This window comes from Emys orbicularis, chromosome 7 (assembly GCF_028017835.1).
Source record: "Emys orbicularis isolate rEmyOrb1 chromosome 7, rEmyOrb1.hap1, whole genome shotgun sequence".
Classification (NCBI taxonomy): domain Eukaryota; kingdom Metazoa; phylum Chordata; order Testudines; family Emydidae; genus Emys; species Emys orbicularis.
The window spans coordinates 122,378,420-122,401,500 of NC_088689.1; the positions used below are offsets into that span (position 1 = coordinate 122,378,420).

The 23,081-nt window shown below is 41.5% G+C and overlaps 1 protein-coding gene across 1 annotated transcript in view; it reads right to left on the reverse strand.

Moving 5' to 3' along the window:
- Positions 1-19,551: 19,551 nt before the first annotated feature.
- The window catches only part of LOC135881610 (uncharacterized), a 48,180-nt gene continuing 44,650 nt past the window's right edge, over positions 19,552-23,081 (reverse strand). The window contains exon 11 of the mRNA XM_065408267.1: positions 19,552-19,747. Coding sequence (XP_065264339.1) covers positions 19,552-19,747 — 196 coding nt within the window. The remainder of the gene's footprint in view (positions 19,748-23,081) is intronic.

Below are 23,081 nucleotides of genomic sequence, written 5' to 3' on the forward strand. Positions count from 1 at the left end.
CAGGTGTAAAACAAGGCTGTGTACTGGCACCCACTCTTTTCTCCATTTTCTTAGCAGCTTTGAAAACACTAACCCAAGACCTTCTAACCACAGGGCATTGGCATCCAAAATTGGATTGACGGCAACCTCTTCAACCTTTCTCGTCTCTATGCCAGAAATAAAGTAATATCGTCAACAATAACCAAACTTCAGTACACAAATGATTGTGCTGTAGTTGCACACTCAAAGGAGGATCTACAAACAGCCCTTAATTGCTTCTTTGAAGCTTACAAAAGCCTAGGACTAAACTCTGAACATTGGCAAAACAAAAGTTCTCCACCAGCCAGTCCCCGGTCAATCATCAGACCCAGCAAGGAAGATCTACATTGACAAAGAAGAACTGGAAAATGTAGAATACTTTGCCTATCTTGGCAGCCATCTGTCACAGAGGGCAGACGTAGATGTCGAGATTCAGCACAGAATTTGCTGTGCCAGCCTTGCCTTTGGCAGACTGTCTCACCGGGTGTTCAACAATCACAACACATACTAGACGTTTAGTTTATAAACTGGTGTTAATCCCAACTCTCCTCTATGGCTGTGAGACTTGGGAGACCTACAGAAAACACTTGGAGTGGCAGCACCAGCACTTTCTTCAGAAGATCCTCAACGTAAAGTGGGAGGATCATCGCACTAATGTCAGTGTCCTCACTGAGGCCAACATCTTCAGTGTTGAGGCCCTGATTATCCCGCACCAGCTGAGGTAGAACAAGCACTGTGAGCACATGACTGATGTACGCTTACCAAAATAACTGCTGTACGCCCAACAAAAGGAGAAAGGAAATGGGAAGGCCAAAAGAAACACTTTAAAGACACCTTCAAGACAAACATCACGAGATGTGGCATCGACACCACACACTGGGAGACAGCAGCCCAGAATAGGGATAACTGGCAAAGACTTGTCAGAGAGGGAACATCCACTTTTGAGGAAAATCGCAGAAAAATGCCAGAAAAGAAAGGAAAGACAACTGTCAGGCAGCAATCGCATCCCAGCCCTGTCTTCCAACACCACCTGCAATGTCTGCCAATGAGCCTGTGGCTTAACGATCAGACTCCTCAGTCACCAAAGGACCCATGAAAAATAAAACCTGTGAAAGATCATCCTCATCCTCGAGGGATCGCCGACAACAACTTTTCTGATCCCCATATCTGCAAAGTTGAACCTGTGTTGGCAATAGTGGGAAATTTTAGAAAAAAATTCCCTAGTATAGACAAGTCTTGATATTTATGCTCAACGCCTCAATGTGAAATTCATCCAATAATATAATTTCACAGTCAATAATTTGCTCAGCTCTATTCACTAATTAAAGCTCTCATTCTTTTTTTGCCTTTGAGGGATACAGCTTCTGCCAGTCTTTTGTCTAATTCTTTATAGTTATATTTTTTCTTTGTAGTTAAAAAGTGAACTGAATTATATTAGCAGCTTATAGCGAGTGATGTGAATCCATGCAAAGCCCTTAGTTGCCAGCATGCATTAGTGAATGCCGCAAAGTATTCATTTATTTCCTGACATTAGCCAAGTGGAGCTCTCTCTCATTCTTGGCCCAGCCTAGGCAATGCAATTCATTTGAAAGCCTTGCTGTGGCTAGTTACAAATAGTTCACAAATACAGAGGTTGCCCATGTCTTTTGCATCTGGTTTAACAAAAGGCATTTTCCTTGGCTCTCTGGAAAAGCTTTATACAAATCTTTTCCCCCTCCACCTCCCAGTCTTAGCAAAACTTTTCCCATCAGATTGCCTCCACAGATAATCTCTTGTCTTTAGCTAGCAATTTAATTGTGGCAGATATTTGCAACACTTTATCTGAAAGATTGCCACCAAGGTAATAGGACATCATAGTCCTGATTTCCATCCCCTAGGAAAGTGTGGATTCGCGTTACACTAATAAGGTGCCACAGAACTGTGTGATGTTCTGCATCCCAAATTTATATATAGAACTTAGTACAAGCAACCACAAAACTTGGAGAATAATAGATGCCCATATAATGTGTTAACTCTCTTTATATCAGAGTTACTTGATTTCTTCCAGGATATATGTATTCTAAATATGGAACACAAACTAGCATTCGAGAATAAATAAAACTAGAATAAGGAAGTCCCCAGATGGGGTTCAAAGAAGACTGAGAAGAATGATCAAGGTCCTAGAAAACCTCTTATGTGAAAAGACACTGATAAAAATATAGGAAACAATGAATGGTCTACAGAAGGTAGATTGAGAACTTCTGCTTTGTGTCTCAAAACACAAGACCAAAGGGACAATCAGTGAAATTAAAAGTTGGGTAATTCAAAACCAATGAAAAATAATACTTTTTCACAGTTCTGTGTAAACTGTGGAATTTACAACTGCAGGAAGTTGTTGAGGCCAAGAACTTATGAAAATTCAAAAAGGGACTGAATATTTATATAGATCTCAAGAATATCCAGGGGTGCCATAAGTAATAGCAATACATTTTGGAAGGGATATTCAATAGAGCTGGTTGGGAATTTTTTTACAATAAGTTTTTCCATCACAAATTGCTGATTCATCAAAAGCAAAACTTTTTGTGGAAACTTTTGTCAGGAATATTTGTCAGGTTCAGGATGGACTGGAGTTTCAGAGCAAGAGACACCTATCCTAGAAGAGCCAATAACCCTGTGGTTAGGGCACGTACTTGGGATGTGGAAGACTCAGGTTTAAGTCTCTGCTCCAAGTCCTACAAATCATTTGCTTATACAGTCAGTCTCAATCTCAAAAACTGTTCCACTTTGTATTTATATTTAGAATAAACAGACTGCTCTCTGCTAGCCCATGCTTACCAGGAATACTGTCCTCAGCTGAACCCAATCAGCTCTGAAAGGACATCTGCAATTCAGGTTCTCAGTTTCCTTTCAGCCTGTTTCCCTCAACTGATCTTCCCTTGAAGCAGCAGGAGTCTTCAGCCTTTATTTGGCTAAATATATAAATATTTAGGCACTTACAGATTTGAAATATATGTATTTGTTGGAACATTTACCACCTGCTATGTAAAGTTAAATCCATATATTACAGAAAACAACTTCTTTATCATGTTTAGTCTAATGCAAAATTAAATGCAGCTCGATGCCTACAGGCGTTTAATGCTTATGAATCAGTATTAGCATAATTATGCCTTTAAGGCGTAAAGAGTGGCATATAGCCAGAGCCTTGCATTAGGGGCAGTGCAATGGTGCAGGCAGCACTGTGCTCCCAAGGAACACAGCCATTAAAACACGGGCCGCAAACTAATGAAGGGGCTGTGAGCTTGTCTTCTTTATAGAGGCTCCTTGCAGAGTGGTTGTGCTCCCTGAGCAGAAGGACTCAGCCCATGCAGGAGGGTGGCATGTGGTTCCTTGTGTACCCCTCTCCCTTGAACACACATCCAGTTTCCTGGGCATGAACCGGCCTTAAGTTTGGAGTTCATTATTTGCTCTGTTGGTACAATGCACTCACAGGGCCTGATTCTTAGTTCCACTAGGGTGCCCGTACACCCATATTGACGCTGCCAGAGAACCGGGCCTGCAGAGCCTTGGGTGGCCCTCTCCAGCGTAGTCTTCCCTACAGGAAGAATTGGTACCCTCAACACGGCAGGGTGTTTTGCTATATTTTGTGTCTCATTTACTTCATGCAGCTTATACCGTGTAACAACCCCTTTGCTCTTGGAAAAGAGGGGTTGCTTTGGGAAGCATTTGAGGCCTTCGATATGTACATTGAATCTATGTTCTCCTGGAGTTGCCGGGAACCAAGTACCTAGCAGAATGAGGTACTTGGGTGTTGCTTTTGTAAAGTTTGTCAGGTGGCAGTTTGATCAGGCATTGCACAAGTACCAGGAGCAGTAGAACAGGGCCTGAATGGACAGCAATTCTTTGGGACGATACCTCACAGCAGATTAGCCACCTCTTATTGTTCTTATACATCAAATTGGGCTTGATCGTTAAATACATGGTGTTTTTTCCCTGTGGACTTATAAAAAAACAAACCAAAAAAGAGTAGCCCCCTTAAAAATACCCAAATTTACCTTAGATGTTTTGGAAATTTCTAAACCACCTGGCGTTATTTTCACGAAACAGATATCGACATTGTTGGTTCATTTACAAAGCCCAGGCACACTTCAGCATTTAAGCTACAAACAGTAAATGGAGTTGTACACTGAGGTGACAATTCTTTACGCTGACAATAATATAGGACATGACAGGCCTTGACTTAGACAATATAGCCAACACCTGGGGAACACGTAGAGAGAGTCAGCTTTGATCAGACTGCAGGAATTCAATACCCTTTTTTTGTTCTACAGACAAAACCAAATGTTTGCAGAATCTGAACAGAAGTATTCAGGGTTGGTGATAAATTCAAATATTTTGCTATGAGTCTTCTAGGAAAAGAGAAGCATGTATCTAACCTCTAAGGAAAAGAGAAGTAAGATGCTTGAGAAGAGCTGCGCTGGGCTGAGGAATATGGCTTCCCATTTGCACTGACACCTTTAATTATAACTTTTGATGTTCTGACATATAAATAGCTAAAATGTGCTTTTGCATTCTTGTTCACTCGTAAGGTTGAAATGTCATCAAGTTTCATTGGGATTGAGATGGGGTCCAATTTGCTAAAAAAATGCCGCATGCATAAGAAAGTTCTGTGCACTGTTTCACATGGGAGTCTCTCTGTCCAATTCATCATGCGTTCATCTTTCACTTAGAAAGAATCTTGACACACTGCTCAGGCGAGTTACTGAAATGCAGAGAGAGTAACAGCAAAATGTTCTGGATGTCATGGCCCACGTGGATGTATTTGTACAAATATTGCTAAAGAAAAAGTGCAGATATTTTATCATCTATTTTATTGTTTTGTCCCTTCTGGCTAGTCAGAAACCATGCAAAATCTTCTGTTTGGGGAGGGGGGGGGGTTCTTTTAGAAAAGTCAGACCCTGAAACTTCTGAAAGATCTTTTGATAAACCTTCTCAGTTCACGAATATTTGGAAATATGAAATTTGGACACATATATGGATTTTCGCTGATACCATCTAAATTTCAGGTCCACATGTTTTCAGTTCAATATGAGGTGAAGCGCTGGTGATTTTACTTTGAGATTTCAGAAGCTCTGGGAGCGCAAACTCACGTGCATTAAAGCCAAACAAAATGTTTGTATGAAGCAAAGCAACAGTTTTGCCAGGGGTATTTAGAGCAATTCCATGATGTGAAAGAACATCTCTTGTTGTCCTAAAACTGAGGCTCAGAGGGGTATAGAGCATGTGCCATGGAAATAAGTCATCTCGAACACAACACTGTAATGGCATTCAGTGTGAACATCTATCTGCAAAGGGCTGGTTCAACAGGCCCAGAAAGCATGCAGCTAGCCACAAGTCCAGGGCTCTGAACCCCCACCCCCAGGCTCCCCAAATGCACCAGCTTGGGAAAGAGGATGCCCATTCAAGCAAATCTCTCTGATACTTTGTGCCCCAAACCGTAGAGCATTCAGAAGCAGACTGATACCACATGAAAAATAAATGTTAATGCTTCAGTTCTCCCAGTGTCTCACCAACAGTGGCATGGATCAACCAAGCCAGAAGTGCTGCTCCTCAGGCATCCAGCCAGCCAGGAGAGTGGGGTCACCCAGCTACTTTGTTGGGGAGAGGGAGAAAGGGCAATGGAGAGGGAAAGGGAAGGAAGAGGACAAAAAGAAAGAAGAAAGGCAGGGGGAAGGAAGAGGTTTCCTGCCACCAATCCCTCCCCTCCATCCAACAGCAACTCCTAGTTAGGCTTTGACCCAGCAGGAAATCTATAGCCAAAACTAAAACAATCCCCCAATCAAGGTTTAATAAAACTGACTGCGTCAGAAAGTCAAAGCTGCCCTAAGGTAAAATTAGTGTCTTAATTTGGGCAATATTGCCCCCCAGCTTTTAGGCAATATATCACAATCCCAGTCGGTATTTTTAACTTGAGGCCATATTTTTCTACTACTGCCCTCTCCAAAATACACTGTTCCCTCCCATCGTGAGCATTAGGGTTGGGTAACGTTTGTAGAGTTTGAGGTTTTGCAAGCCTCAAACTCTTTTTGGAGTTAAAATTGTTCGGAACACTCATTTGACTTTGCAAAACTCCTGCAGCTCCATTAATGACCATGCACTTAAATATGTACTTTTCAGAAAGTCCTATACATTAACTAGTGTCCATCAAAGTTATGTGAACTACTGTCAATGGTGTATGCACTTATCACACCAAGGAAGGTACGAAAAATCTGAACCTAGTGTACTTATGTAAACAATATGTGTTTCTTAGTTACTACAATAAGAACTAAATCCTGGACCCACTGAAATCAATGGGTGTTTTGCTCTGAATTTCAAATGGACAAGGCATTGGCCCTTACTCTATGTTTTTTTGTTTCTGTATATAATAGTTGTGTTTTGGGATACAGTTTGTATGAGAGATGCAAACACAAATTGTATTGCATTGAAAACATGTTTCTCATGTTGCAACCTCTCCTTTTCTAGATCTCTATGTAGTTCAAGTTCCTTTTCAGGACTTTTAGAGATGTATGAATCATGTATTAATGCTTCAGTTCTCCCAGTGTCTCACCAACAGTGGCATGGATCAACCAAGCCAGAAGTGCTGCTCCTCAGGCATCCAGCCAGCCAGGAGAGTGGGGTCACCCAGCTACTTTGTTGGGGAGAGGGAGAAAGGGCAATGGAGAGGGAAAGGGAAGGAAGAGGACAAAAAGAAAGAAGAAAGGCAGGGGGAAGGAAGAGGTTTCCTGCCACCAATCCCTCCCCTCCATCCAACAGCAACTCCTAGTTAGGCTTTGACCCAGCAGGAAATCTATAGCCAAAACTAAAACAATCCCCCAATCAAGGTTTAATAAAACTGACTGCGTCAGAAAGTCAAAGCTGCCCTAAGGTAAAATTAGTGTCTTAATTTGGGCAATATTGCCCCCCAGCTTTTAGGCAATATATCACAATCCCAGTCGGTATTTTTAACTTGAGGCCATATTTTTCTACTACTGCCCTCTCCAAAATACACTGTTCCCTCCCATCGTGAGCATTAGGGTTGGGTAACGTTTGTAGAGTTTGAGGTTTTGCAAGCCTCAAACTCTTTTTGGAGTTAAAATTGTTCGGAACACTCATTTGACTTTGCAAAACTCCTGCAGCTCCATTAATGACCATGCACTTAAATATGTACTTTTCAGAAAGTCCTATACATTAACTAGTGTCCATCAAAGTTATGTGAACTACTGTCAATGGTGTATGCACTTATCACACCAAGGAAGGTACGAAAAATCTGAACCTAGTGTACTTATGTAAACAATATGTGTTTCTTAGTTACTACAATAAGAACTAAATCCTGGACCCACTGAAATCAATGGGTGTTTTGCTCTGAATTTCAAATGGACAAGGCATTGGCCCTTACTCTATGTTTTTTTGTTTCTGTATATAATAGTTGTGTTTTGGGATACAGTTTGTATGAGAGATGCAAACACAAATTGTATTGCATTGAAAACATGTTTCTCATGTTGCAACCTCTCCTTTTCTAGATCTCTATGTAGTTCAAGTTCCTTTTCAGGACTTTTAGAGATGTATGAATCATGTATTAATTTGGGCAGTTCATCTGTGGCACAAATAAAGAGTTTATATTAGGTTGACAGCTATTATCTTGTTTAGGATGTACAGTTGCCTGGTTCCAGAATATCCTGCAGCGTACATTCTGTTTTCAAAGAGCGTTCTGCCGAATACAGGCATCCAATTACACATGTTCACATCCTATTTACATAACATTCAACTAGGAATATTTACAACTTTCTTTTGAGGCTGTTCTCTAGGACAAGGCAACGCATTCCAAATAGAGCTGTGCAAACAACAGGAAGTTCCGAAGAATCGGGAAAAAATTCATTTGGTGTCAATCCAAAACACTTTTTAAAAATTTTTTGCTAAACAAAAAATTGTGTCAGGTTAAAAAAAAGAAGCCAATTCATTCCCCCACCACCAGCAAAAAAAACCTTACAAAACCCCCAACCCAACCAAACAAACTGTTTCATTTTGATTTTGAGCATCTTTTTTTAACTTTTTTAAATGAAAAAAAAAATGGAAAGACATTTCAGAAAAAAATTATTTGGTCTCAATAAGTCAAAATCTTTCATTTCGAAAAGGTCAAAATGGACTGTTTCAACTTTCATGATTTTTTCCCCCACATGAACAATTTTGCAAAACGGAGCTGATTTTCTAGAAAGTTTCAGTGTCACTGAATAGGCATTTTTTGCTGTAAAAGGTTCAGCCGAAAATTTTTGCCCAGCTCTAATTACAAACACAATCTGAAAAGAGAAACCCGTAAGGTATGTTTACACTGCAATTGGGCGTGTACCTCCCAACATGCGTAGACAGACTCATTCAAGCTCCACTCAAGCCAGCATGCTGAAAATAGCGGTGTGGACTTGTGGCAGGACTGGCAGCTCAGGCTAGCCCCCAGAGCTCGGATCCAAGGGGCCAGGTGGGTTTGGAGTCAGGTGGCTACCCCGACAAGCCTCCCCGGCTGAAGCCTCCCCACTACTATTTTAGTATGCTAGCTCAAGCCGCGCTAGCTAGAATCTGCCTACCTGGTGTGGGAAGAACATTCCCAGCTGCAATGTAGACATAACCTTATAGTTTACCATTTTCTTGGGTGGAAGATCTGTGCCCAAGTATGCCCTATGATTTTGTTCCTAAAGGACAGAGTATGTCAGATCCCAGAAGTTTCTGTAAGGAAGGAAGGAAGCCACTGTTCATTTGTAAATGCAAGGGATAACTGATCCCATTTCTCAGAAACTTTGATAAGAGGTCTGCCATTACAACACACAGCTATCTAATTTATCAGACATGCTGATGACCAAGATATAAAGGATGTCTAGATAGATAGACAGACAAAGACAGACAATGCAATTTTTACGCTGGAAATATTTGGGTGTTTATATATTTATATATATATAAAAAAAATTCGATAGATAGATAGATAGATCTCAAACACCCAAATATTTCCAGCGTAAAAATTACATTGTCTGTCTATCTAGACAGTATATATATATATATATATATATATATATATACATACACACACACACACACACACACACAGTATACAGCGCATCCATATACTAACATCTGCAGAAATATCTGCACAACCTCCTTCCTTCTTGTAACTCCATTAAATTGTTCATTGACTCTATGGAAAGCTCCTTTTAATTCCCACATACAGCTGAAGCAATGTGATCAATATGCTATTGAGAAAATACGTCAGCTTCAATAACCGCATTTAAATATTTATCTGCTTGTATCAACATCTCGTCTGGTATTGAAACATTGCAAAACTTCAGAGGTTAACCGTTCATTAACCGGGGATAAAAATTCAGTCAGGATCCATCATCCCTCTCTATAGTTCCTCTCCTTTTGTGGCTGTTGCCCTAGTAACAACTGTCGAATGGAACTGTTCAACATTTTTCATCAAAAACATTTTTAAGAAAAATGGCCTTTGTGAACAAAACAAATATTTTTGCAAACAAAAAGCATTTTGGCAGAAATTTCCAGATTTTTAATCAAGAAAAATGGAAATTTAAACCCTAAAAATTCTCCAGAAAAAAATACTAAGACATACAATAGCCACCAATATGCAATCAAAAAATTAAAAAGATTATAAGGTGTTCAGTCTAATCCAAAGAAAATTTTCTGGTTTTGAAAACTAGCAAATTTCAATTTCCAATAAAAAAAGAATTCTTGCCCAAATGAAAATTTTCCACAGAAATTTTAGTTTAAATGTTTGAACAGAAAAATGCCAACCAGTTCTAATTTGGACTCTTAAAATGCCTAACACATGCCTGAACTGAATGACCATCTGATCATATTCCTGCAGCTAACTAGGATACTTACTGTGTGCTAATCCCATTTCCTGAATCATTTAAACAAATTAGGACCCAGTCCTGCGCACATTTATGCACAAGTTTAATGTTAAGCATGTGAGTAATCCCATTGAAGTAATCACATGCTTAAAGTTAATCATGTACATGATAGGATCTGAGCCTAAAAATGCAAATGATTAGCAGTAGGGAAGTTGTCAGTTTCTTCGATGAAGATCATTTGATACTCTGGAAGTAATAATGGCAAGTGAATTTGGAATAAATTCAACAGCATCACTGCTACAGGTTCTAAACCCAACTGCGGGGCAGGAACCAGCAGAGAGAGGAAGGCTGTCCAAGAGCATTATGGGGGTCAGGAAGGGCACTAGAAGGACGATGAAAATGGTGACAGCAGGGTGTCAGGTTGGTGGCAGTGCGTAGGTGCATGGGCAAAGGGATTTGCTGGAAAGCTTAAGAGATAAGCAAGAAATCACCCGGTTAGGAGATATTTGCACTTTAAAAGTTTATACCCACTCGCACACACCCCATTTACTTCTTGTAGCAGAACCTGACTGAGTTCTTCCACGAGTTCCTGGGGGGAGAGTTTCTGAAAGAGAAAAGAATGAAAATTAGCAAATGGTAACATCAGAAAGAATGACCTGCATTCAGACTGAACATCTCAAATGAAATCCACTGTTGTGCCAATATCAGGGTCTTGTGTTAAAGCTTTTACCTTCCAGACTTGGGGAAACCTGAGGAGTCTGTAGGCAGAATTAGGACCTGGGGCTCATTTTAAAATTCCCCTATGCTCAGCTATCCTGCTTCTGCAGTAGAGTAGCTTTGGATCTCCTCCAGTCACATAGCTAGAAGCTTGGTGGTGATTAGTTTTACCCTGTGTCTGAAGATAAACAGGAAATTTAAGGCAGACCCACACCTAAGTCAGCCATTACAAAGCACTCAGTCTGGTGGGGACAGCCACGGTGCAGCACTGGGGCACCTGACGTAACTCACCCCTTCTAACAGATAAGTCAGCAGGCAAATGCTGAAGTACGTCTAGGTACCATTTCTGAGTGATAGGATTGTGACATCAGAGTTCGATGAGTGACATGGTGGAAGGGGAAATGATGCAGTCAAATCACGCTATTATCTCCAGAGATTTATAATGAAATGGAGTAGTACCTGTCATATTGCTATTTACCAAAAGTATTGTTATAGTCAGGATTTTAATTGCTGTCCTTAATCATTGGAACAGTTCCAAATGTTTAGTCCCTCTTACACGTTAATGTATCATTATGCCACAATATATATGTAAGGGCATGTCTGCATTTCTTTTGGAGCTAGAAATAGCCTGTTGGGTCAAAATCCAATTTTTTGTGTGTTTTATTAAAGTGGGAAAACACTGATTTACAGGTTTAATAGCGCCTCAAAATGCTGTTACAGTCTGTCAAGCAAACAATATGTATTCTCAGAATTAATGAGCCTTCCAAGAGACACAGACTACATATGGAGCCTAAGAAAAGGCATAGCTACGGCACCTCAGACAGCATGTGCAGATGTAGGGCTGGATTGTGCCTTTAAGGCACATCCCTCTGGTATGTGGGTACAGTGATGCACCACTTCAGAAGGTGGCATACTGTCTCCAAGATGTCTGAGGGCGTGTGTGTTACATCCGGGCACAGGGAGTTGCAGTAGCCCTCTCCGTGGGCGAGGTCAACTCTGCTGGCCAGTACACAGGAGTGGCGGAACACGAGACTTGCACTTGCCTATGCACTAGCCCCAAGTGAGCTCTTTCCCACTCCAGTCCCACCAGCTCCAGGTTTTCAACCCACTCATTAAGCAGGAACCATCAGTGAGAAACAGGTTGGCCAGGAGCATGACCATAGGGGTCAGGAAGGGCACTAGAAGGAAGATGGAACTGGTGACAGCAGGGGGTCACGCTGGCAGCAGTGGGTGAGTGAGGAGAGGGGAAATTGGCTTATTAACTGAAGGTGAGGATGGGAGGCTTAAGGATGTTGGAGGAGAAGACTTGGTTTGTTGGAGGGAGGGAGATGGAGAGAAGCAGGAGATGGGGCTGGGCTGAGGGAGTGAAAATTAGAGCTGCCCAAAAAATAGTGGAAATTGCTCATTAAAAATGTCATTGAGATTTCGACATTTGGAAAACTGTTGACCATCTCTATCGAACCTCATTATGGTTCCCTCTGGAAGGCTATATATCCTCTTTCTGTGCTCAAAGGGATTAAAACTCAGCACCAGAAAGAACGTGTGATTGGATACATATTTATTGTATAAACTAGCCAAGATTAAAAGCTCTCCCACAATGTAGGGCAGTGATGGTTTCGCAGCATGCTTCCCCCACCCCCACAGCATCTCCCTTTAATTTCCTAGCTCAGTAAAGACCCCATATGTAGAGCCAGCCTGTCTTTATGGGCATGGAAGGGTGGCTGGAGTGGTACTTCAGAGCATCAGGAGGCCCTTCCTTCCAAGAGCTGAGAGTTCACTGCAGCACCCCTAGCCCCTACCAGGCTGAAAACTGAGGTCCCTCGGGCTGGGTCCCACACGTTGATGTGGTAACATACTGCACGGGCCACCAGACTGTCCCCAAATGGGAGACTCCATTCTGCTCTCAGGGGGAGAACCACACTAGCACCAGTCACTGTAGGCATTTTGCTGGTGGTACACACAGGCAGGCAGAACAGCTCAGGGAAGGTGGGGGCAGTCTAAATGTGGGATAAGCAGATGACCGAATCTTGCTCCTTCTTTCTGCCATTCTGGCTCCAGTGCCCTCGCTGGTGTGAAAGGTGAGAGGACCTTTTCAGAGCGCCTAGCACTGCAGGAGGGCACAGGGCAGAGGTTGTGGATGTTCTCCGCACAGGAGAATAATGGTGGGTGAATGGTTCCATATACCGTCTCCTCTCCTACTCTGCACATGACATTTTATATGGTCCCCATTGCTTAAGTAAAGTGCTGAAACAGAAAGGTAAATACATCAGTGTGAAACATTGTACTGACCTGCAATCCCTTGACTTTTACACACACACACACACACACACACACACACACACACACACACACACCATCATTTCAGACACCCATCTCTCAGGTATCCTAAAGCTGTTGAAAATTATGCACAAACTGCAAGGCCACAGTATACTTCGAAATCAGACTTGTACGAGGGCACCTGTGGTACCTATAGCATTCTGCGGTGTCACTAACACATTCTTTAAACATGACCAATGATGGATGGGTGAACTGAGGTGACATAATTCCTCTTTCCTCAGACGCCGGCATAAAATCCAGTCCCACTTTCATGTCAAGTTCAAGTCTAAATTGTATCATATACATTGAAGAGATTGTATTTTTTTTTTAAAAATCTAATATTATGCTTCTGAATACAGAATTTACCTAAGTAAATAATTATTTTTAAACCCAAGATTTAGGCAGCTTTAGTATTCTACATTATGCTAATGTTTGACAATTACTAAGTGTGGGTATCAGCCACTTTTTTTTTTAAGTTTAATTTAAAGCAATTTGACATGGAAAGGTTATTACTTTAGTTGCCAATAAAAGCTGTACTTTTAACATAAGTGTACACCAAGCCCTAGGGTATGTGACTATTATCTTTTCTGCAATTATGTGGTGTTCTACATGAATGTTAAAAAAAACCCTTAGAAATATCAAAAGTACTAACTTAGATACAATATAAAAGTTGAATAGATAAATGGGAAACCCAGTTAGTACAGACACAACATAGGTTGAGGTTTCCTCCTAGAGGTAAAATTAGGAACAACGCCATCTGGCTTTGACTGAATATATTAATTCAGACTATATATTAACACCACAAACACTGCAGGAGCAGAATATTGGTTTATTTTATAAACAGTCTAACTTGAGGTGCAGATGTTTCCGTTTTGCAAGCTCACCAGCATTTGCAATAAGGGCATCTTCTTTCAAAAACTCACCTATCTTCTGTGCTTTAAGTACTAAAATACAGGGGGGGGGGGGAGGAATCATTTCTTATCATCCATCTTGAGCTTTGTTTTTTTTTCCCCTTCCAAAAGAAAATATGTACTTGCCGCTAACTCCAGGGCTACATTAATAGACTTTACAGCCAGAAAGTGGCACAGAGCATTTGATCGCACTTCCTGTGTAACACAGGCCATAGAACTTCACCCAGAAATTTTGATTGAAGTGACTTGCCCAGCACCACATAGCAAATGCACGAGAAAGCAAGGGATAGAACCAAGTACTCCTGGATCACGGGTCAGTTGCCTCAATCACAATACTGCCCTCTCTCTTTAAGGAACAGACCACGTTGAGGGTACTCCAGCAGTACACCTCCCCATTAAGAGTTTCTGGGGCTGCTGTGCCTCCCTCTAGGAACACAGGGGAAAGGGTGACTGCTACACCAATCTTTAACTTTCTAAGTGGTACAACAGGGCAGAGGCACGGCAGGACTATGCTCATACAGTCCCTGAATAGAACTTACCAAGTGACTCCTCAGACCACGAGAAAGAATTTTCCACACATAGCTTGCCACCAGGTCAGACAAACTTCAGAAATCAGTCAAGGCCAGAACACAACCTAAGGCAGGCCCTCTAGATGAACAGGTTACATTTAAAAGTGACCCACGCACTTTAGTGTTCGGACAACCAGGCACTGGGGCAAGAAGCATTCCAGAAACGTTTCCATCCACGGTGCCTATGCTCAGGGGCACCGGAAAGGGGGGGGCACTTTTTACCGGCCGAAAGGGTGAGCGATGCGGGGAGGGGGGAGAGAGGAGGAAGCAGGGGAAAGAGTCTTAGTGATAGGAGGCAGCACAGGAGCGGGGCTTCGGGGGGAGAGGTGGCACGAGGGCAGGGACTTGGGGAGAAGGGGCAGTGTGGGGACAGGGCCTTGGGGGGGGACTAGTGCAGGGGGGAGGGGCAGCACTCCTGCCTACGCTTCCACAAGATTCATTTCTCTGGACAAGGTGAGAACTCCATGCTGAGCCGGCTCTAGGCATAAGCAGACTAAGCCATTGCTTAGGGTCCCGAACAACTCAGGCCCCCCCGCCCATTCGCTTTTTATTATGTGTTGGGGGGGAGGCAATGGGCTAGCACTGCCTCTGATTTCATGCAAATCCAAACCAATGGGAATGCATCCACCTCCACTGCAAATACTCTGCCACTTTCACCATCCATTTATTATTGAACCAATCCTCTAGAGTGGATAAATCCCAGTGAGAAGATACTTCCCTAACTACCTCTGGATAGGGATTGCTCTGGGGGAACCATTACTGTCCCACTCAATAGCAAGCCTCTGAGCTGGGCTGGGCTTTATTAGTGTCCCTTTCAAAAGGCAGTAATAGACCATTGTCCTCTGGAAACAAATTGGAGATCCTGGGAAAACACCCTCAGGAAGAATTCTACTTAAAAGGCCCAATTAATCACCTAAAGACCCAGATGATCTAAAATTCCCCTCTATTTGTCCTGCAGGCAACAAAAACCCTAGAGAGGTCTTACACCCTGGGTACAACTACCTAGCCTGAAAACTGGTATTGATCATAATGTAAGCTAGAGACCCTAGTCTCCACAGGCTACTGGGGACAAAGGGGGAGAGAGGACATTTCTTTAGCAGGCATGAGCTGGAGATAACCTGAGACCAGCAAGCTATACTGATTGGAGTCTATAAAGCTGAGTTGTAGACTGATAGCCAATCAAACAGGAACACCATTCATTGATCATATAGAGCTGCTGGCAGCCTTTCAGAACTAACAACTAGCTGAGGAAGATAGACACACACCTTACTGGGATGTCTAGAATGAGTCTCTGGGGAAGCGACACAAGTGGGCCTTCCTAGGTCCTACAAGGCTCAAAATCCAGACTTCCAAAACAAATTCAGATAAATGCTGGACATGCACAAGTCTATGGGTCCAGATCTAATGCATCCAAGGTTGCTGAGGGAGTTGGCTGATGTGATTGCAGAGCCATTGGCCATTATCTTTGAAAACTCGTAGCGATCGGGGGAGGTCCCGGACGATTGAAAAAAGGCAAATATAGTGCCCATCTTTAAAAAATGGAAGAAGGAGAACCCGAGGAACTACAGACCGGTCAGCCTCACCTCAGTCCCTGGAAAAATCATGGAGCAGGTCCTCAAGGAAACCATTTTGAAGCACTTGGAGGAGAGGAAGGTGATCAGGAACATCAACATGGATTCACAAAGAGCAAGTCATGCCTGACCAACCTGATTGCCTTCTATGATGAGATAACTGGCTCTGTGGATATGGGGAAAGCAGTGGACGTGATATATCTTGACTTTAGCAAAGCTTTTGATACAGTCTCCCACAGTATTCTTGCCAGAAAGTTAAAGAAGCATGAATTGGATGAATGGACTATAAAGTAGATAAAAAGGTGGCTAGATTGTCAGGCTCAAAGGATAGTGATCAATGGCTCGATGTCTAGTTGGCAGCCGGTATCAAGTGGAGTACCCCAGGGATCAGTCCTGGGGCTGGTTTTGTTCAACATCTTTATTAATTAGCTGGATGATGGGATGGATTGCACCCTCAGCAAGTTCGCAGATGACACTAAGCTGGGGGGAGAGGTAGATACGCTGGAGGGTAGGGATGGGGTCCAGAGTGACCTAGACAAATTGGAGGATTGGGCCAAAAGAAATCTGATGAGGTTCAACAAGGACAAGTGCAGAGTCCTGCACTTAGGAAGGAAGAATCCCATGCACTGCTACAGGCTGGGAACCAACCGACTGGCTAAGCAGCAGTTCTGCAGAAAATGGCCTGGGGATTACAGTGGATGAGAAGCTGGATATGAGTCACCAGTGTGCCCTTATTGCCAAGAAGGCCAGTGGCATATTCGGCTGCATTAGTAGGAGCATTGCCAGCCGATCGAGGGAAGTGATTATTCCCCTCTATTCGGCACTGGTGAGGCCACATCTGGAGTATTGCATCCAGTTTTGAGCTCTCCACTACAGAAAGGATGTGGACAAATTGGAGAGAGTCCAGCAGAGGGCAACAAAAATGATCAGGGGGACATGACTTACGAGGAGAGGCTGAGGGAACTGGGCTTGTTTAGTCTGCAGAAGAGAAGAGTGAGGGGGGATTTGATAGCAGCCTTTAACTACCTGAAGGGGGGGTTCCAAAGAGGATGGAGCTCGGCTGTTCTCAGTGGTGGCAGATGACAGAACAAGGAGCAATGGTCTCAAGTTGCAGTGGGAGAGGTCTAGGTTGGATATTAGGAAACACTATTTCACTAGGAGGGTGGTGAAGCACTGGAATGGGTTACCTAGGGAGGTGGTGGAATCTCCATCCTTAGAGGTTTTTAAGGCCCAGCTTGACAAAGTCCTGGCTGGGATGATTTAGTTGGGGTTGGTCCTGCCTTGAGCAGGGGGTTGGACTAGATGACCTCCTGAGGTCTCTTCCAACCCTAATCTTCTATGATTCTAAATGCCCTACCTCTCTCCTCCTTGTCCTTCCCCACACATTCAAAAGGAGAACATGGAGGATAATAGACTGGAGGGAGACAGGCTCTGGATCCAAATAGCTGAAGCTCATTAATTAAGGGAGAGTTTGGATTTTGAAAAATGCAGCCTCTCATTTTGGTTGTCTGGGTTTTTGTTTTGTTTTTAAAGTGAATGTGTAGCTTGTGAAAATTCCCTGAGTATCCATCTTGCTCTGAAACCTCCTCTCCCCAGAACAGATAAAGCCAAGGCAGCTGAAATTCAGGCTTCCCATAATAATCTACCAACGTGCTTCCATGTTAACCTGGAGTGACCATCTCTAGACATGAAAGGTTAGTTCAGCTTCACGGCTTACTCAGTCTTTGGTCTGTCTGCTGAGACTGAAAGCAAGGAGCTCAATTACAGCGCCAGTGGCGACTGTGATTTGTGCTTCAGATTAGCTGACGTTTGCTATTTTACCCTTTAAGTAGGAGCTGCAACAAGCTGTTCACCAGAGGCCCAAGCCATGATATACAAGCCCCTCTAGGATTATTTGGAATCGCTCCTGATGAGTTCACCAATGTGTGCACCTTGGGATGAAAAGCCAGCCAGAGAGATGTGAGAATCGCACGAAGCCCTCCAGAAAGTGACACAGAATGAGGCAAGTGTGGGAGCTAATAGAAAGACAAGAGTTTGTGACCTCAGAAAAATAATAAAATGTTTAAGTCCTTGTTTTGCTTGATAATTTCTCCCATAATTAAGCTTTCCAGAAGCTTATGAGTTTGCCGAGCATTGTCAATAAATTAGATCCTGCACACGAGGCAAGTTTTCCAAGCCAACAAGCTCTAGTCTTAACAACACTACTCTCCAGAAAAATGAATCTACATGAAACATGAAATATTTATTAAGTATCAATGGTCTTATAGAAACCTTAATGAAGACAGGTATCTTCTTACAATTTATCCAGTATGATGACAGTACGTTAGCGAAATGCATAGCTAACAGCATGATGGTGAATGTCAAGTCTGAAACAATTATAGCAATTCACCACAATAACGGGTAACCAGCGTGTGGACGTGTAGTTCTAATAAAAGTAATGACATCCATCCGCAATTATTTATGTTACAGTAACATATGGCTGCCAAATGGAAAACAAATGACAAGGATTTGCAAGTGAATTCTTGCAAATAAATTTTCTTTAATCACACAAGCTAGGCTTAAAAGTCCTCAAATGGGAGACAATATAAATGCAGAGTACTGTCATTATTATTGTGCCATACTTTACTATCTCTAAACAATGAGCCTGATTCTATTGCCCATATAGGTTTTTCCACTGATGTAACTGCATTAATCATTGGAATTATTACTGAGTCACGTCAGAGAACTAGCAGTTCTTAGGAATTTTACAGAAACAAAAAAAAGTTTAAGTAAAACTTTGGCTCACCTTTGCCTGCCAAAGGAAAAAAAAAGCCCAATAGTGCATATGCTTAACTTAAGCATATGAATGGTCCCCTTCACTTCAATGGACTTTGGATCAGAGCCATTATATTTGCTAAACATAATTCTCTGTTAAATGTATACTTTTCTGGCAGAGAAGTGTATATGTGTGTGAGAGAATGTGTGTGTGTGTATATAAAAATACTATGAAAAATACACCAGTAAATATAAAATGGCAACATTCAGGATCAAATGCAATCAATTTATTTTGTGAAGTCACATTTAACATGGGGGGGGGGGTAAAAAAAAATCACAGATGTCACTGATACAACATAAATAAAAAACACCCAAAGAAAAGCATGCAGCACAGACCAACTAATAATGTTTGCTTTAAAAAAAATGTTCACCTGTTAAACTAAATACCAGCTGAGGCCTTACCTGTAGTAAACTTACATATACTCTTATAAGTACTAACTTCACAGAGATTGAATGCAGTAGACAGGTCTTCAAACAACATTTTAAACAAGGAAGCAATAATTTTGTTCTAGGTGATTATTTATACTGTAAGGGCCAAAATCAGCACTGTTTTCAGAAGTGTTTTATGCACAAACTTTTGAAAAGATATATTTTTATTTTATTTTATTTACATGTAAGGAACCCAATTTTGTGATGAACTCAGAATTCTCTGGGCGCATCTGGGAGCATCTTCGCTTGTAGACTATGGTGAGAATCAGGATTCTTTCCTACTTCCCACTCTTGTGCTCATGCATTAGAAGTGCTACAAAGAAGAAAGATGCTCAGTTCTTTTCTACCACAAGCTTTGACCACCCTCTATGGCCAAATTGTGGCCTGTCATGTAATCTGAAGCTTCAGATGCCAGGTATACTACAGCCGCCTGCAGGTCTGTCACTTGAGCCAGCTTCCCAGCAGGGATATCGGTTAGCCAGCGCTGTACCAGAGGCTTCAGCTCTTCAGAATGGATGAGCAGCGTGTCTACAATTCCCCTATAAATAACACACACACAGTTACATTTTTCATACGTAGCACTTATAACTATAAAACAAGTCGTGATGGGAATACAAAATGCCACTTAGAAAAGAAAACCATGAAATAATAAAGTAAGCTCCCAACTTTCATAGGTGATGGATCTAGTGGTGCCGGTTGCGCTGCTGCACCCCATAGCTTGAAGTAGTTTCCATTATATACAGGGTTTACAGTTTGGTTCAATACCCCCACTATCCAAATTGTTCCAGCGCCCCTGCCAATGTTAGACAGCATGTAGCTCTGCTAAGGAGTTACAAACACAAACTTCAATCATGGTTGTCCCTTGCTGTCTGTCACTGTTGATAAATCGACTTAGTGGTTTACTCTTAAAGAGAGGACTCATAGTTTGTATCATTGGCTAACATAGGTGCCCCATTATCTTAGGTTACTTACCATAATACCCAATTTACATTTTCCTATAGAAAACAAACGTGTCATAGAAACAAAATGTGCGCAACCAGTCTGTCTCTGCATTTTGGAAATGTGTTCCATTTACCAATTTCTTTTTCATCAATGCACAGCCTAATGTTACACAACATGTTTGCATACAGTTCAGAAACTGAAAACAGTCCAAGTTTCCATATGCCAAAATACTGAAAACAAAATCCAGCAGCACCTTTCACAGCACTAAATTCACTTTAAGATGAAAAGGGGGCAGGGAAAGGAAATAAATTAAGCAAACTATGCCAAGTATAAACCCCCATTAAATAAATAACACGACCAGTTACAAAACGTGTACTAAGCTGGGATTGTTTCACACTAACGAGCCAACTACAGAATGCATTAAAACTCTGCTAAGTTCATTTCCCTCACATGCCCTAAAAATGAGTGGAAACTGTAGACTGCACATTACAGTACTAATATTTGGCTGGCTTTGACGACTTTAACTAGCGCTGATTTGTCATACTCCTCCTTCACAACATATTTGTATTTTGTGAAATGTATAATTTTTTCAGTCCCTGAACAAATATATTTACATAACTGTGTCTAACGAGAAATTACATTTAACTTCTCAGAAATGACAATAACTAAAACCTGAACTGCCAATTCCACTTCATTAGTGTGGTAGAAATGCATTCCAAATGTTAATAAAAATTCCAACATGCTGATAAATTAGCGCTTCTAAGGAGCATGTGACACCTTGGTTAACATATTCAACCTCAATTATATTTCTCTTCAGCACCCTGTTATCTGGAACCTTTGCTGGCAATCAGAGGTGCTGTTTTTCAGCGGCCAATTTTCTAGATAATGTAGCTTATCAACACTGTGGGTAAACTTGCCAATGAAATCAGGCTGCACTGAACCACACACGCTAATTGCATCTCTTTTTTATGCATATTTACAGACTGTCACTTCAAAGAAATCAGTGGCCCATTGAGGCACCCAGTTAGCTGGAAGAATTGCCTCTTGCAAATGAAAATTAGCAAACAAGCTAGTGATAAATATGAAATGAACAAAGTATAAAAATACCGTTTTGTTCTGAAACTTCATCATCATCCCAATTTATACTTCCAAGGAAATAGGTTTGAGAAACACACTGGATTCTGGGTACGTGATTTACCTTTTGTTTTAAATGAAGTCTGAAATCTTCGATTTACCACGTTACTAGGTGGAAGTAGTTCAGAATACCCTCAAAATTTCCATTTTCAGTAATAGGACACACTTTAAATACCAGCTTTATTTTTGCTTGTAATTGTCAATGAAAACCATAACTATTCAGAAATGCTGAGCTAAGGCAAATTGATTGAGCTCTCACAAAGTAATAAAATAGAATAAATTCCAGTATAACTTGTAGACAGTCTACTTATTCCTCCTAAGCACAGTCTTCCTCCCACCTGTTTAGCACTGGTTTTCTGGAGAGAAAACCAGAGTTTTAATTGCAGAAGTGAAAGCTATGGTCCTAATCCTCCTCTCACTTACACCAGTTTTACACTGGTATATATCCACTGAATTCAATAGAGTTACTCTGAATTTACATCAAGCACTATATCTGCTGGCAAACATTTGCAGGATCTGGTTCTAGGTTTCCATGTCTCTATAGAGTTTTGATACCCTAACGAGCAAAAGCTAGCATTTTTAAATGAGGGTTTTGTTTTACTAAGAGGAGGACCCAGATTAACAAAAATAATATCTCACTCCAATATAAAGTAAAAAGAATACAGCTTAAGAAAAATAATATTATATATAATAATATATATATATATATATATATTCATCAATCAACTTCAAACAGATAACATGGAGACTAAATATAGTCAGAACAAACTATAAATCATTGAACCAGTGCCTTCAGCTGCCCTTCCTTTAATTTTGTTTCAAGAGTAAAAGGTCTGATGAAAAAAAAAATATCCCAGGCAATTTTTATAAAGAGAAAAAGATGTAGCACACAACGTAAAGTTGCAAACACACATACTGATGATACTATAAATATTAAGCATGTCATTGATAGTACACATCTTCTGGGAAAGGCTTGGTGCCAAGTTGGGCAATTTAATGTTGTAGAACCCTTTTAGGCAGATTTTAGTTGGCTTCTAACCAGTTCCAGCAAAGACAAGTGCCAATGCATTCATTCCCTACCTCGTCTAGTATGCAGTGCTGAGCCAATCAGTACTTTCTGTTGCATGTCAATGTTTTATCAAACTGCTGGTTCCTTAAGGTTAGACATGAACATCAGTATTCCATTGTTGATGCATAGGGCAATTTGAGACAGTAAAAAACAAAATACAATTGCCTAAAGCATCTCCACAATGAGAGAGAGAGTGGGGAAAAAATTACTTAACTGGAATTATGTGTGTTCAATCCCCATATGACGGGGGCGGGGGGGAACCTTCCCTCTGAGTGTAACTTGATTTCTTTCAGATGAGTTATTAATTTGAACGAGTTAAGTACACTCCACTTAATCAGAAAATGTTTAATCAGGAGATCCACTTAATTGGGACCTCTCTCGAGGAATTACGTTTAAATCCAAAGATACTTAACAGCAATGACTGTTGCTTAATGGGGATAGTAATGCTGCTTAATTGGGACGCCTTTGGGTGATATCGTGGTGCTTAGCTCTTTCCTGTGCTGCAGTCTCACACTGGTTCGGTGTGTGAACTCCCCTAGCAATGGTTTGCAGACCCTCCATAATTGGGGCACATGCGGAAATTTTGATTTGCTTCACCACCTCCTGTACTCCTTTCAGACCAACTCTAGATACTGAGCATCTTATAGCTGCCACTAGTCTAGACAGTAGCTCGCCCTCTCTTTCATTGCACATGGTGCCTCCTTCCTACTCCATGCACCTATCCAATA